Below are 15,536 nucleotides of genomic sequence, written 5' to 3'. Positions count from 1 at the left end.
AGCTTCCACAAACCATCCTTCAACCTTAGCACCATTCTTACACATCTTTGCTGACCTCCCTAAAGTACTGTTTCCAGAACTGGACAATGCACCAATGCTTCATTGAAAATCAAAACAATTTCTTTGCTTTATATCTTTGAAGCCCAGAATCCTATTTTCCTTTTAACCACTTTCTCTACTTGTTCTACCACCTTCAGTGATTTGTGCACATATATCCCCAGATCTCTGTTCCTCTGTAACTTTTCAGAACTATTTTATAATGCTTCACCTTGTTCTTCCTATTGAAATGCATTTCTTCACACTTTTCTCACATTAAAATTTCATCTGCCACTTGTCTGCCCATTCCACCAGCCTCTCCTGAAGACTATACTCCTCATAGCTCACAGTATATTCAAATTGTGTCATCTGCACAAATTTAAAATACTGCCCTGTACACACAAGTCAAGGTCATGAACAAAGATGAAGAAAAGCAGTAATCCTAGTACCAACATTCAAAGGAATATGACTATACTGACTGACCTTCAGTTGGGAAAAGAACAATTCATCACTCATGTTTTCTACCATTCAGACTATTTTGTATCCATACTATTTTTGCCCTTTCCCCAAATCCATCCATAGAGGTTAGACTTGTGGCAAGTAACTGGATGGTATTTTGAAAATTCATATACACAAAAATCAACAAAATCACCCTCAACCTGTTCTAAAGATTAGTCATAACAAACTCAAAACATTAACTTTATTTCTTTCCCCCCAGATACTAACAAACCTGAGTGTTCTAGCACATCCTTTTTATCCTTCTGCTTGTATGTTTGGTCTTCTTTCAATCCCAGATCAACATCACCCCTTTTGTAGACTTTTTTTATTTGGGTGTTATAGAAGTCTAAATTCTTTCCTTTACCTCAAAATATCTTCTCATACAATTTTCCCCTCATACTTATAATTACTTCTGCTTCTCTGAAGAATTTCTATATTCAGCCTGATGCTCACTTATTTAAATTCAACCTCACATTAGTAATATGTTCCCTTTTTATGTATCATCTCTATTTCTGATATTCAAGAGTGCTTTGGCTTTTGCTGCCCTAGCTTTCCCCGGTTGGATTTTTAAAAAAAAATCTTGGATGTACTTAAAATGTCACCTCTTTAAAAGGCAGCCCAGTGTTATGTCAGTTTTGCTTACTAATTTTTGGTTTCACTTCTGGGGAAGATTCCTTCTCACCGCATTGAAACTAGCTGTGGAAACAAGCATGGAGCAATTTAAACATTATAGGACTAACTTCCCTAGACATTTCCCTACCTGCACTTGACATATCTCACTCAGAAGCAGATCCATCAGTGCTTTGTTTCACACTGGGTAGAAATACACTGAGCAGCACCAACCTTCACATCTCTGGACACGATTAGCCATGCTAAATTGCATATCCACATACTTGGCACAGCTCTGGACTGTGGCAGAAAACCAAAACACCCAGAGAAAACCCATGCAGACATGGAGAGAATGTACAAACTCAACATAGACACTCCCCCAAGGACAGAATTGAACCTGGACCCTCATGCCCAGAGGCACCGTGCCGCCCTTGATTAAGAAAAATTTTCCCTAACACACTTCAGAAATTGTTCCTTTTCTCAGCCTATTATCATTGCCTATGAATAGTGACAGCTTCTCATTGCCACTATGCCAGAGTCCTTGCACTTAATAAGTTTTAAAGGAGCAAATTTTCAGGAAAATTATCAAATTCTTTATTTCCAAAACATTTCTAATTTGAGAGAATTTGCAGTTTTAAATTCCAATTAAACATTTCCTTAATTTGACAATATTACATGTTTTATTGCAGATTTGTTTCTAACTATAAATTCCATGCACTGGAAATGTGATAAAGATCAGGAATGAGGTCAGTAACAGTAAAAATGTTTCAGTTTGCAACTTAGACATTAAAAGTTAATGACAAAACACACAGCTTGAGGTCAAGAGTTATTCATTCTACTCAACACTGTATAATATGAATAAACAGCTGCTTAGTTCAATGTACGACTGACTTGAAATAGAACCATAGATATTACATAATCCTTGTGCTTTTTCTGTTTGCATGTGAATAACCATATAAGCTGTAGAGAGAATTCTAACTGCATGAGCTATCATTGTGTTTTCACTGCTATGTACACAAGAACATAGATGCACAAGCCAAATACTCCATGTCATAATTGGAGTTATGTCAAAACTGTTGAGTTTCAATACCTTACTACACTTTGTCAATAAAAGACTTGTGTATATCAATACACATCTTGTAAAGGAAACAGGAAAACATTTGTCCCTAAATCTTACATCGTCTTTACTGAAGTGGATAAGAATAAGTGCTCTTATACAGTCAGATTTAGAGTACAGAAACAGACCTATCGGTCCCACTCATCCATGCAGACCAGATATTCCGAACTAATCCTGTCCCATTTGCCACAACTTGGCCCATATCCCTCTAAACCCTTCCTACTCATACACCCATTCCAGATACCTTTTAAAATCTTGTATCAACCTCCACGATTTCTCTGGCAGCTCATTCCATACACGCATCAGCCTCTGCATGAAAAAAGTTGCCCTTTTAGGCCTCTTATATCTTTCCCCTTCACCTTAAATGCATGCCATATTGTTCTGGACTTCCCCACCCCAGGGAGAAGACCTTGTCTATTTACCCTATCCATGCCCCTCATGATTTTTATAAGCCTCTTTAAAAGGTAACCCCTCAGCTTCTGACACTCCAGGGAAAATAGCCCCAGCCTTTTCAGTCTCTCCCTATAGCTCAAACTCTAGCAACATTCTTGTAAATCTCTCCTGAAACTTTTCAAGTTTCACAACATCCTTCCAATAGGAAGGAGACCAGAAATGCACATGTTATTCCAAAAGTGGCCTAACCAAAGTCAAGTACAGCCGCAACACAACCTCCTAATTCCTATACTCAATACTCTGATCAATAAAAGAAAAGCATACCAAACACCTTTTGCACCATCCTATCTACCTGCGACTCTACTTTCAGGGAACTATGAACCTGCACTCCAAGGTCTCTTTGTTCAGCAAAAATCCCTAGGGCCTTACCATTAAGTGTACAAATCCTGCTAAGATTTGTCCTTTCAATAAAATGCAGCACCTCGCATTTATCTAAATTAAACTCCATCAGCCACCTTTCAGCACATGGGCACATCAGATCAAGATCCCGTTGTACTCTGAAGTAACGTTCTCCACTGTTCGCTACACCTCCAATTTTGGTGTCATCTGCAAATTTACTAACTGTACCTTCTACGTTCACATCCAAATCATTTATATAATGACGAAAAGCAGCGGACCCAGCACTGATCCTTGTGGCACACCACTGGTCACAGGACTCCAGTTTGAAACACAACCCTCCATCACCACCCTTTCTACCTTTGAGCCAGTTTAAGCCATACTGACTAGCCCTAATCTTGCTTGGGAGGATTTGGACTTATAAAGGTGGGCAGGTTGGATCCAGGGAGATGGTGAGGAAAGAGGTCAGTCTGAGACTGGTACAGTTGGGAAAAACAGCAAGTCAAACAGTCAGGGTAGGCAGAAGCAAAGCAGAGAACAAGGTAGGACTGATCAATTAAACTACATTTATTTCAATGCAAGAGGCCTAACAGAAGGCAGATGAACTCAGGACATGGTTAGGAACATGGGACTGGGATGTCATAGCAATTACAAAGATGTGGCTCAGGGATAGACAGAACTGGCTGCTTAAATTTTCCAGGATACAAATGCTATAGGAAGGATAAAAAGGGAGGCAAGAGTGTAGTGGGAATAGTTTTTTTGATAAGGGATAACATTACAACTGTACTTAGGGAGGGTATTCCTGGGAACAGTCCAGGGAATTTATTTGGGTGGAACCGCAACAGATACAAAATGAGTATTTTAATCAGTGTTTACTGTAAAGGAGGACATGGAAGATATAGAATGTAGGGAAAGATATGGTGATATCTTAAAATGGCCATATTACAGAGGAGGAAATGCTGGATGTTTTGAAATGCGTAAAGATGAATAAATCCCCAGGACCAGATCAGGTCCACCCTAGAATTCTGTGGAAAGCTTGCGAAGTGATTGCTGGGCCACTTGCTGAAATATTTGCATCGATAGTCACGTGTGAGGTGTTGGACTGCAGGTTAGCTAACGTGATGCCACTACTTAAGAAAAAATGGTAAAGACAAGCCAGGGAACTATAGACTGGTAAGCCTGACATTGGTGGCGAGCAAGTTGTTGGAGGGAATCCTGATGGACAGGATGTACGTGTATTTGGTAAGGCAAGGACTGATTAGGGATAGTCAACATGGCTTTGTGCGTGGGAAATCATGTCTCACAAACTTGATTGAGTTTTGTGAAGTAATAACAAAAGAGAATTAATGAAGGCAGAGCAGTACTTGTGATCAATATGGACTTCAGTAAGGCGTTTGACATTATTCCTAAAGGTGGACTGGTGAGCAAGGTTAGACCTCACAGAATACAGGGAGAACTAGCCATTTGGATACAGAACTGGCTGGAAGGTGAAGACAGAGGTTGGTGTTGGAGGGTTGGTTTTTAGACTGGAGGCCTGTGACCAGTGATGTGCCACAAGGATTGGTGCTGGATCCATTGCTTTTGGTATGCTTTCCTTTACTGGTCAGGGCAATGGTTATAGGAGTTGAAAGTCATGTTACAGCTGTACAGGACGGTGGTTAGGCCACTTTCAGAATACAGAGGAAACTATTATCTGAACAAGATGTGCAGGCATTATTTAGTTTGGATAATTGATTATCCAGTTAATTGACTCAGTGCCTCACCCCTGGGGCTCGGAGCTTTCCGAAGTTTCCTTCTTTCTCTGTCTGCCTTGCTCCCCCTCTCGTCTCTCACAGTGTTTGTTTCTGAGCAGACAGACAGACAGACACACACACACACGTGTGTTAGGAACCTGCAGCATTGCTATAGACCACCACGATTCCCCACCTCCTATCAGTTTAATGGAATTGACAAAGCGAGCACTTGCTAAGTCTGCTCTCCATTCAAGAGACTTGGCAGCAGCACACCACATGAGCCCCCAACCCTCCCCAACCCCGGTCCCATCCCCGGACCCCTAACCAAACCACCCCCCCCTCCCCCAAGAGCCAGTCTCTGTACCACAAACCTGGCGGTTTCGTGCTCCATTCTCTTAACAGCCCATCACCCTCTATGTTTTCCAAAACAGCATACTTGTTTTAAACAGGGATAGCGACAGACGATGCTTGCACTAATTGCTTACCTTTCCTAGAGTTAACCCATCTACCTGACCATGTGGTTTTTCTCCCTTCCTGTAACTGCCATCTATCACACACCCTAGTCCTGTAAATTGCTTATTGCCTCCAACTCCCACTCTAAACAATCCTTGCAATCTGATAGGAATCGCAACCAGACATTTCCTGCAGACAAACGATCAGTAACATGGAAACTCTCCCTAATCTCCCACATCCAACAGGAAGAGCATCTCACTCTAAAAGGTCATTATTGCTCCTTAAAACACCTACAAACTCAAAATCAGTGTCTTATTGCTCTAAAAATATAAAAAAAAACACTGCTCCATATTTTTAAAATTTTAGAGACAGATTTCAATAAAACAAACTAAAAAGAACACACTCTATTCACTATTGTAGATTGACAGCAAGGTTACACTTTAAAAACTATACATTTAACTTCTCCTGTGCAGTGAACTCTCCCACATAGGTTCCTCCATGGTCAGTTTGAATTTCGTTCTTTTCTTAGGCACACTCTAATGTTCAGAGATACTTGAACTCAAACAAAGGCAGTAGCTGTGCAGATTCCCTGCTATCAGACAGGAGTGCAGGTTTCTATGTCTGACCATGTGGCCTCTGCCTTTGTGTCTCTTTCTCCTTTTCAAAGTGTTGTTGTTTTGATCTCCCCCCCCCTCCCCCATCCACAAAAAGTTCCAAAACAATGCAACAGCTTATAAAACAGTACTGTTCTTGAAATGAGAGGAAATCACCTCCAACAAAATTTTAAAAAGCAGCTCTTTACAGCCACATTTTTTTTTCTTCTGTCTTCCATCTTGGATTCTTTTTACAATTAAGCAGAGTTTGTGGCTGCTAATCACAGTACAAAACATACCTCATGATGTATTCGTTGATAAACTTTCTGCTCGTTGTCTAATACTATGAAAGATTCAGAGGGTATTGCGTCACCATTGAAAATGAAGCTCAAATCTCCACGTTGACATTTCATATCTGTAAAGTCTATTAGAGTTGTGTCAAGCCTGAAAATACATTAGTTGCATAGCAGTTTATAATTCATGTTAAATGTTACTATTTGGATGCAGGAAATTCTGGAATCTCGATTTAATACAAATGTTTCACTGGACAATTATACATTTACTTGCATGGTTTGAGAATGAGAAACTTCAACTCAAAATTTATAATTTGATGATTTTGTTCAATGCTAGAAAGTCAGTGATCATTGTACAATGGCGGGGGGGCGGTTCATAATCTATGTAGTATTTGTTTAATGGGTGGTCTCATGCTATTTTAAAATTAGTACAATTCAATAAATTATATATGGGTAATATTAATCTACTGTTATGATTTAACTGCATTGGGGCAGTCATAAATACGAAGCCCCAATCGGTTTCCATCACCTTATGTATGATTTTGTCAAAGATCTTTAAAGATGGATGCTTTCAGACAACAGCATTTGGGTGAAGCCATTGAGATTTGTAAACTAAATCCAAAAGGCGAACAACTGTGAAGATACTGTAGCTTTAAGAGATGTGTTTTGTCTTGGTTTTGTTTAGAGATTGGGGGACAAGTACCAAGCAGTCTACGAGAGGATAAACAACGTGAAGCTTTGGGTGCCTTTTTCTTTTAAAAAAAAGAGCAGCATGGTAGCTCAGTGGTTAATGCAGCTGCCTCACCAGCACGAGGAATCCGGGTTTGATTCCAGCTTTGGGTGACCGACTGTGTGGGGTTTCCATGTTCTCCCCATGTCTGTGTGGCTTTCCCACCAGGTGCTCCAATGTCCACCCATAATCCAAAGCAGTGCAAGTTAGTGAATTGGATGTCCTAGATTTCCCACAGTGTTCACAGATGAATAGGTTAGGTGCATCAGCCATGTCAAAATGCAAAATTACAGGGCAGGGGATGAGTCTGGGTGGGATGCTTTTTGGTCAGGTGGTGGGGACTTGTTGGGCTGAATGGCCTGTTTCCATGCTAAAGGGATTCTCAAAATTAAAAAAAGTTGGAACAATGGAAGCAGCCCGAATGAGTATGGTCAAGCTCCCACGCACAGAACCAGGATCTTTAGCTTAGCTTTCAGCATTTGCTGTTGGCACCTTGAGGAAATCAAAACTATTGTCAGTTCCAGCCAAAAGATGAGGGTTCTGACTGTCTCACATGCAACTCCTGTAGCAATCTATTTTCTGAATTTGCCTTTTGTCAAGGTGATGCTTATAGGACGTTACTATATTGGAAGACACAATAGTACATACAGTAACCATTACAAATTAAGTTTTCCAACAGCATAAAATTCCCTTTTGTTGTACTTTAACTAGTGCTTGAATAAATTGTGTTCTGCTTTAAATTCTATAGTTTGACCAATCAAATTGCATCTCGAACGCAACACCTTATATTTACTTTTAAAACAAGAAAAAAAAAGTTAAGGTCTAGACCAACCTGAATTTTAAGGGGGTTTAGTCTGATCCATAACAAAACTATTTAATGAACTTTGAAAAGCATATTGTAAATTTAACTGGATGGATCAATTGCAATGGACTCATGGGTACTAGTGATTATGTCATTATATTAGCACTCTAGAGGTTTTGTTAAAATTATCTCTGATTAAGAAATTGAATTTAGTTTTGCAATTTTCTTTTCAAACTGAAAACTTATTAACAGTAAAGTTAGCAATGGGAAGGAAAACAATCCTCTTCTACATACAGGGTTTTGACTAGGTCAATTCAACTCCTCACACACTAATGGATTTCAGTATTTCAAGGTGGTGGTGTACATTCTTAGAAAACATGGCAAGGAAGTAAGTAAGTGCTAGTCTTGTCTGACACCCAGATCTCAAGAGTATATTAATGTATATTAAAATTTGGTGTCATTAATTGTTTATATCTTAAGAATAACAGATATCAAATTACCTGATGTTTATACCCTGTTTGTAAATTTTACAAGCATCTGAAGGCAGAATTCTGGAAAGTAAAGGCACTGTAATAAAAAGAGACACAATGATGAATAGACACAGAATGATGAATACAGCTTGGTTGTTACATGGATTAAGAAATTCAATTATTTTAGAATTTTTAAATAAAGACTTTTAGTTGCATAGAAAAGTCAAAAGAACGTGACAATCAACACTTACCCCAGCTTTGAAAATCCCAGTGCAGTTCTAAATAAAAGTCCCCAAGCTTAAAAATAAAAGATAAGTTAGTTTATCAATAAGGAATATTAATTGCACCTTTATAATTTACAGGTACACAAATTTTAGAATCACTACAGATAAATAAACTAAGATGAATTGAACTATAGCATTTAACAATTCAAATCATTGATCTCCATACTATTGTAATGGACGATGTACATGCAGCTCAGAAAGAGTTTGAAGAATTAGAATCAATTATGTTTAACCTCATAAATGCTCGAAATAAGTGTATTAACGGTGTTAAGGCTTTCAGAAGCAAGTAGATTAGAAGGAACAAGAGATGAAATTCAATACAAACAAATGAAAAGTAATGTATTTAATTAGAAAGAATGATTATATATTTTTAAAGAAGGTACAGGAACATAACTAAAAGCAAAATACTGGAGATTTGGAAAAGTATTGGAGAAACTCAGGTGTCTCAGTATCTGAAGAAAAAGAAACAGAATTAACACTGATTCTTCAATTCTAAACATACTAGACTCAACATTAACTGTTGTTTCTCTCTCCAATGATGCTGCCAGACCAGCTGACTTTCTCCAGCATTCTGTTTTCATTACAAGGGCAAGAGAGCTTGGGAAAGTGTTTGGCATAAAGCTTTGTAAGTGGCTGTTTAAAAAAAAAAGCTGTCCAGAGTTTTAGAAAAGCCAATCAAGTACACTTAAAATAGTACTAAAGCGAGATGTAAGAGACACTTTAAGAATGGTGAAGAATTTGGAGATATTATAAAATATAAGCTGATGAGCGTGGTTCCAGGAATCAGGGATAGGAGAAATACTAATGGATTGGAAACGTTAAGCTCTTCTTAGAGCAGATGACCAAGAGGAGGAGATTTGATCATAGCATTTAACACCAAAGAGTTTAAGTAGAATAAATATGAAGCACCACAGTTTCCTAAAGCTGAAGGGTTGAAACCAGATTTTTAAAATAGGAGCTTCAAGAATCACGGGACAAAATAATTTCAAATAAAAATGCCTTCATTTTCACTCTACTCTAATCCAACACACTTTTGGTACTTTGTTAAAAAGATACTATATAAATAGTCAGTCATATAGCACAAACGGATCGCTCGGTCCAACTTATCCATGCGAACCAAGTTTTCAAAACTAATCTAGTCCCATTTGCCTGCATGTGGCCCATATCCCTCTAAACCTGTCCAAATGTCTTAAATATCACAACTGTACCTACATCCACCACTTCCTCTGACAGTTCATTCTATGTACAAACCACCATCACTAAAAAAAAAGTTGCCCTCAGGTCCCATTTAAGTCTTGCTCCTCTCACCTTAAAAATATGCCCTCTAGTTCTGAACTCCCCCACACTAGGGAAAAGACTTTTCCTAATCACCTTACTTATGCCTCTCATGATTTAATAAACTGTTATACAAGGTCACCCCTCAACCTCTTACACTCCAGGGAAAATAGCCCCAGCCTACCCAGCCTCATAATTCAAGCCATCCCATCCTACTCACATACTTGTAAATCTTTTCTGCACCCTCTCCAATTTGATAATATCCTTCCTATAACAGGGTGACCAGAACTGTACAGAGTGCTCCAAAGTGGCCTCACCAATGCCTTATATAAATCGCAACGTGTCGTCCCAATTCCTCTACAGTCTGAGTTGAGGTCCAATCAGAATGGCCATAATTGTAATCCTATGAAATGGCAGGACAAGACCAAAAGGCTAAAAGCTTCCTATTTCCTGCCAAACCCCTGCTCTTAATTCAGGATGTTCATATGTCATAGGTTGACTAGTGATAAATCCATCTGACCTGTATCCATATCAGCCAGATTCAGTCAGTCAAAATGAAATCTACGTGCCAGATTTAATATTTGAGCACAACAGGATAGCTGACTTGGCTTTATTAAAGCAATGCTGGAGAAATTCAGCAGATCTGGTAGTATCTGTGGAGAAACTTAAGAAGCAAGCTGAGACAGGGGTTGTAACAGTATTAGTGTTTGGAGAAACGCCATTTATGCCCTTACTGTACTTGCTATAGCCATTTGACCACTATCTCTACTTTAAGTACCTTGTGCGCAGTTTGCAGGAATGTTTAAACCCAAATCACTTGAAACGTGGTCTCTGGGTGGCATACCTGGAGATACATGGGGTTTTTTTCCAAGCCAGTTAATAAAAATGGCAAATAAATTTAAAAACAAAAGGAGAAAAACATGCCACTGTTAATTAGTGGATGAGTCAAAATGGCAGAGTATTTTCCACTCCCTGCAGTTGTCGGAATTAGATTTTTCCTCTTGGTTATAAAATTATGAAAATGCAACAGAATTAGTTTACAAACCTCATGCAAGAGTTGCAACTCTGCTATGGAGAAGATTGTTATAAACTGCAGCTTACATTTCATTGAAGAGCAGAAATGCTAGACTGCAGAGATTCTGCAAATCTTGAAGGCACAGTAACTCTATATTAATGTTATTTATGAAATGTATTTGAGCATCAAGGCTCAAGGAGAGAAGGAATAGTAAAGAACATGTAACTGTCCTGATATAACAGCTGAATCCTGAGTGTTTGGGTAACAGAGACATTATCACACCAGATATATGGCCCCTGTAGCGAGAGTATGACTGCTGAGAAAGGAAATGGCTTTATGGAGAGAACGTATCATGTGTAGAAACTCGTAAGTTTGCCAGTCATCAGCTAGAGTCTATAAATCAGAGAGAACATAAGAGGCTTTATATAATGCTGAGACATATCAGGCTGATTAACAGCAGCAGATTGGGCAAAAGAAGAAATATTTGGGAAAAGAGTAAGATGATAGATGAAGGCATGAGGAAAGGATATAAATATTATGGAGGATATCACAAAAGAAAGTGTGTCCACTGTGGGAAAAGCAGTACTTTACATAAAAAGTTGAACTAGTTTGCATCTAAGTGCTTAGCCAGACAGAAGTAAATCAGGATAATAAAGATGGCTGCTGGACAGCTGTCAGCAGATAATTCTGATCAATGATTCTACACTGTATAAAAGGTTAGCATCACATCCAGAGATGATGCATAGCTTGTGACTGTTAGAATGATGGCTTCAATTGGAGAGCATTAAATGATTGTGAAATGTCACTCGTGTTTCATGCAAAACCCAAACTTCATAGATCTGTGTGAAGTTGCTCAAGATGGTGACCAAAACACTGATTCGGCCATTTTTGGAATACTGTGCACAATTCTGGTCTCTGTGCTATAGGAAGGATGTTGTGAAACTTGAAAGGGTTCAGAAAAGATGTACAAGGATGTTGCCAGGGTTTGGAGAGTTTGAACTATAGGGACAGTTGAATAGGCTGGGGCAGTTTTCCCTGGAGTGCTGAAGGCTGGAGGCTGATGGCTGGAGGTTTGATAAAATCATGAAGGGCACGGATAGGGTAAACAGACAACGTCTTTTCCCTCGGGTGTGGAGTTCAGAACTAGGAGGCATAGTTTTAGGGTGAGGGAGGGAAAGATTTAAAAGGGACAACTTTCTCCATACTGAGCATAATGCATGAATGGAATGAGTTGCTAGAGGAATTGGAGGAGACTGGTACAATTACATATACATATCAATATGCTTTTTAAATATGAATAGGAAGGGTTTAGAGGGATATGGGCCAAGGGCTGGCAAATGGAATTAGATTAATTTAGGATATCAGATAGGCATGGATGAGTTGGACTGAAGGGTCTGTCTCTGTGTTGTACATCTATAACTCTATTTCAAGTCTAATTTGACTCTCCTTCAGACCATAGACTTCAAAATGTTAACTTTCTCAGTTTCTAGATGATTCTGGAAGTGTATTTTAGGAGATAATATCTTCAATATGGAATTTGTATTTGAAATATTAGTGGCTTCTACTAACAATTTCTTACTAATTTATTTTTGCTCCTATTGGTATATTTTAAGATAAAAGTCAGTTTCTAAGACCAGAAGGAATAGATACTTGGGAGTTTTGCTCAAATGCATTCAGTAAGATGCAATATTGAAACTATTCACATGTTTTAGAGATAAAATTTTAATTCATGAAACTAGGTGCATGCCAAAATTACGAACATCTGATAAAGAAGCTGAGAAACAATTTTGATGCAAATGCAACTCAAACAAGCCTGGGGTACAAACAGAAACTACTGGATGCTGACTTTTTTTTTTCCATGGACAGAAAGCAGAGTTAACGTTTCAATCCAGCGACCCTTCTTCACAACTTCCAACAACAGGGTTTATTACACTTAAAAGTTAACCAATGTTTGACGTGCAAAATCAAAGTTATTGGTGAAAAAATGTGAACAAAAAAAATGATCAATCTCCATCCTAGTAACAGACCAAGAGTTTGGAGAAAGGATTAGAAAACTATTAGCAATATAATTCATCTGAATTACATAATCAAAGACTTGAATTAAAAAGATGATAACTTGCTTGCATTTCTGTTTTAATCATACCACCCACTATTGAAAAAGTGATGCAGGATGAATTAGTTGGAAAGGATGTTTTGATTAAATTGTGTGTTTTGCTGATGGCAGCAGCTTGAATTTTAAGGAAAGCAAAGCAACTGGACAATTTGTTCTAGCTTGCAGCAGAAGGAAGAAATCTACACCGTGGTCCTTCAAGTGTTTTATGGCAGAATGCAACCACCTTAAATACTTAGCCTCTGCAGTGCTTTCCAAGCAATGGGGGCTGGTTGAATAAGCCAGGACTAAAGATTGAAGAGATGGCAGTTGTAAGATAAGTAAAAGACCCACTTCAGGGTCACTTAGCCAATCCTTTATTTGAATGATCTGCTTTGAATCCTACCTCAAAAGAATGAACTAGAATAGAATACTAAGGAAAATAAGCAAATTCTAACCTGCTGTGGCAAAATTTTTGCATCTGTCAGGAATGAACATTAAGATTGCATAACATAAACAAACTCCTTGCAGCAAGTGGTTTTGGGAGTGGGGATGCAAGAGTAAAAGGCAGAACTAGAGATTTATAGCACACATTTTATTAAAGGATGAATTATTTTCAGTGTAATTATCAAGACATGCAAAATCTTGCGAAGTAACTCTGCCAGTTAATTGTTGGGTGTTTGGATTTCTTTAATGTATTGACAGTCCCGAGCAGGTCATAACAGCAACTTCATAACTAATTTAGCATAGCATTTAGGACTCAAAGGATTTTAACTAGTGCACATTGTCAGTGTTATCACGTCTTAAAATTTGGTTGACGCACTACTGAAAATGCTATCTTGGTACCAAATACAGGATTTGCACAATAGAAGGCATTTCAACTTACTAGAAAGCAAAAGAAAACATTATAGTCAATACTTCCATCCTTCCTTCTCCAGACAGTTGAGAAAGATATAAGACTGCATTAAGTTAAAAAAATTCCCTTGGTATAGTGCATGAAACACAGAACATTGCTCACTAATTGAGGAGTTAGTTATCAACTTAATTGCTAGTAATAGTTATACATTTGCATTGATGTACTGCTACAAGGAAGGAGGGCAAACTGGAATAAGTTGTTAACAAGTGATTATTAAAAATGAGAGTATAATGAAAACCAGTGTTTTAGTAAAAACAGAACATAGTTCTTAAGATTGTAAGTATAGAAACAGAATTAGGCCATTTGGCCAATCAAGTCTGCTCTGTCATTTGATCATGACTGATCCAGCTCCAATCTCCTGCTGTCTCTTTCTAACTTTTGATCCCCTCGCTAAATTAAGAATCTCTGTCTTAAATGTACTTAAATGACTTGGCCTCTACACCCTTCTGCAGTAGGAGTTCCACCTTTAACTGAAGGAATTTCTCATTTCAGTTCTAAAGTGTCATCCCTTCACGGAGGCTATGTCCCCAGGTCCTAGATTCTCCTACTCTTGCAAACATCCTCTCCATGTTCACACTATCCAGGCCTCTCAGTATTAAAGTGTTCAGTATTAAAGTCTAGTACTCGCAATAAAAGGTTTTCACAGTAAATGATATTGAAAAATGGAAAAAAAAAAGTCAAATATGTGCAAAAGAAAAAGACAGACAAAGTCAAGCCACAATGCAAAATAAACACTGGGGTACACAATAGACTAGAATGATCTCCTTACCCCTCTCTGCATAAATATTCTGCTTAAACTTGATCAAGATATCAGATTAAAGCTCTGGCAATTCAGTGACGTAGCACATTTAAGTGAACACTGACTTTTTTTTTATAAAACAAAAGCACAAAATTTCAAGCCTACCTCTTTCAGAGCTTTTAGTAATCGAGGTCGTTTTTCCTCTACATTTTCTCTTGATTGTTGCTTAAGTTTCCGTAGCAAAGCTGTGACTAAAATAAACAAAAGAAATATTTCAACAGCTCTATAGAAAACCTTGTTCTCAAAATTAAACTTTGAGGTTTTCTGGTTCAGTTCCTTCTGCTGTAATTCAGTGACACTGCAGGTAGAGAATGGATAGTCTCACCATTTCTAAACTATCCATATTTATATAAATAACTGCAAATAGTCACCATTTGCTAGACTCATTCAATTATGAAAGTGCAACTTAAATCACATTGAAGACCAAGCAATCATTAGAAAGACGATTTCAGCCAGTTCTAGCAAAGCTTTCACTTCATCTGTCCTTTGCATCCTCAGACATCCACAAGATCACACCTGCATTTATTTCTGTTCATTCAAGATTGCATCTACCTTCTTCTGTTATCATATTTCAAATATGAAAATTAGGTACTCGCTCCAATGTGTCACCGTCCACTTTAATCTTTAGCTTTGAAAATGTATCCCTTAATTACCATCCCTTTGTGTGCAAACTCAACTTAAATTCTAAATCTTTATATTGTACTTGATCTATGATATCTTCTGGTGTTGCAAGCAACGCTTTGCTATTAGTGTATCACAAGTGTAATTACGTGCCATTAATTCCTTCTAACAACCCATTACCTTCATTCACTTATGTCATCATGAGCAGCAGCTGCAGGCCAATGAAACTGACTACAGTACCCTGCTGTGCCAAATCAAAATCCCTGAACTAATTAACTGCAAGTGAATTACTGACCACTGTTCTCAGTCTTTTGTGACTTGTGCAATAGCTGTCCTAAAAAGGGAGCACAAAAACTTTGCTTCAATCCAACATTGCACCCAGTGAGAGATGAAGGATGAAGATTCCATCAGTAG

General features: G+C 38.2%; 1 protein-coding gene across 1 annotated transcript in view; it reads right to left on the bottom strand.

Moving 5' to 3' along the window:
- ankrd13c (ankyrin repeat domain 13C) overlaps window positions 1–15,536 on the bottom strand; it is a 108,175-nt gene that overhangs the window by 31,883 nt on the left and 60,756 nt on the right. The window contains exons 4-7 of the mRNA XM_087990649.1: window positions 14,607–14,692; window positions 8,375–8,420; window positions 8,154–8,220; window positions 6,128–6,272 (exon numbers count right to left, since the gene is read on the bottom strand). Coding sequence (XP_087846775.1) covers window positions 6,128–6,272; window positions 8,154–8,220; window positions 8,375–8,420; window positions 14,607–14,692 — 344 coding nt within the window. The remainder of the gene's footprint in view (window positions 1–6,127; window positions 6,273–8,153; window positions 8,221–8,374; window positions 8,421–14,606; window positions 14,693–15,536) is intronic.

The sequence above is a fragment of the Chiloscyllium plagiosum genome, unplaced genomic scaffold (genome assembly GCF_037043375.1).
Source record: "Chiloscyllium plagiosum isolate Xiang-an unplaced genomic scaffold, Cpla_swu_hap1 HiC_scaffold_9, whole genome shotgun sequence".
Classification (NCBI taxonomy): domain Eukaryota; kingdom Metazoa; phylum Chordata; class Chondrichthyes; order Orectolobiformes; family Hemiscylliidae; genus Chiloscyllium; species Chiloscyllium plagiosum.
This window is presented reverse-complemented; position numbering and strand designations above follow the sequence as displayed.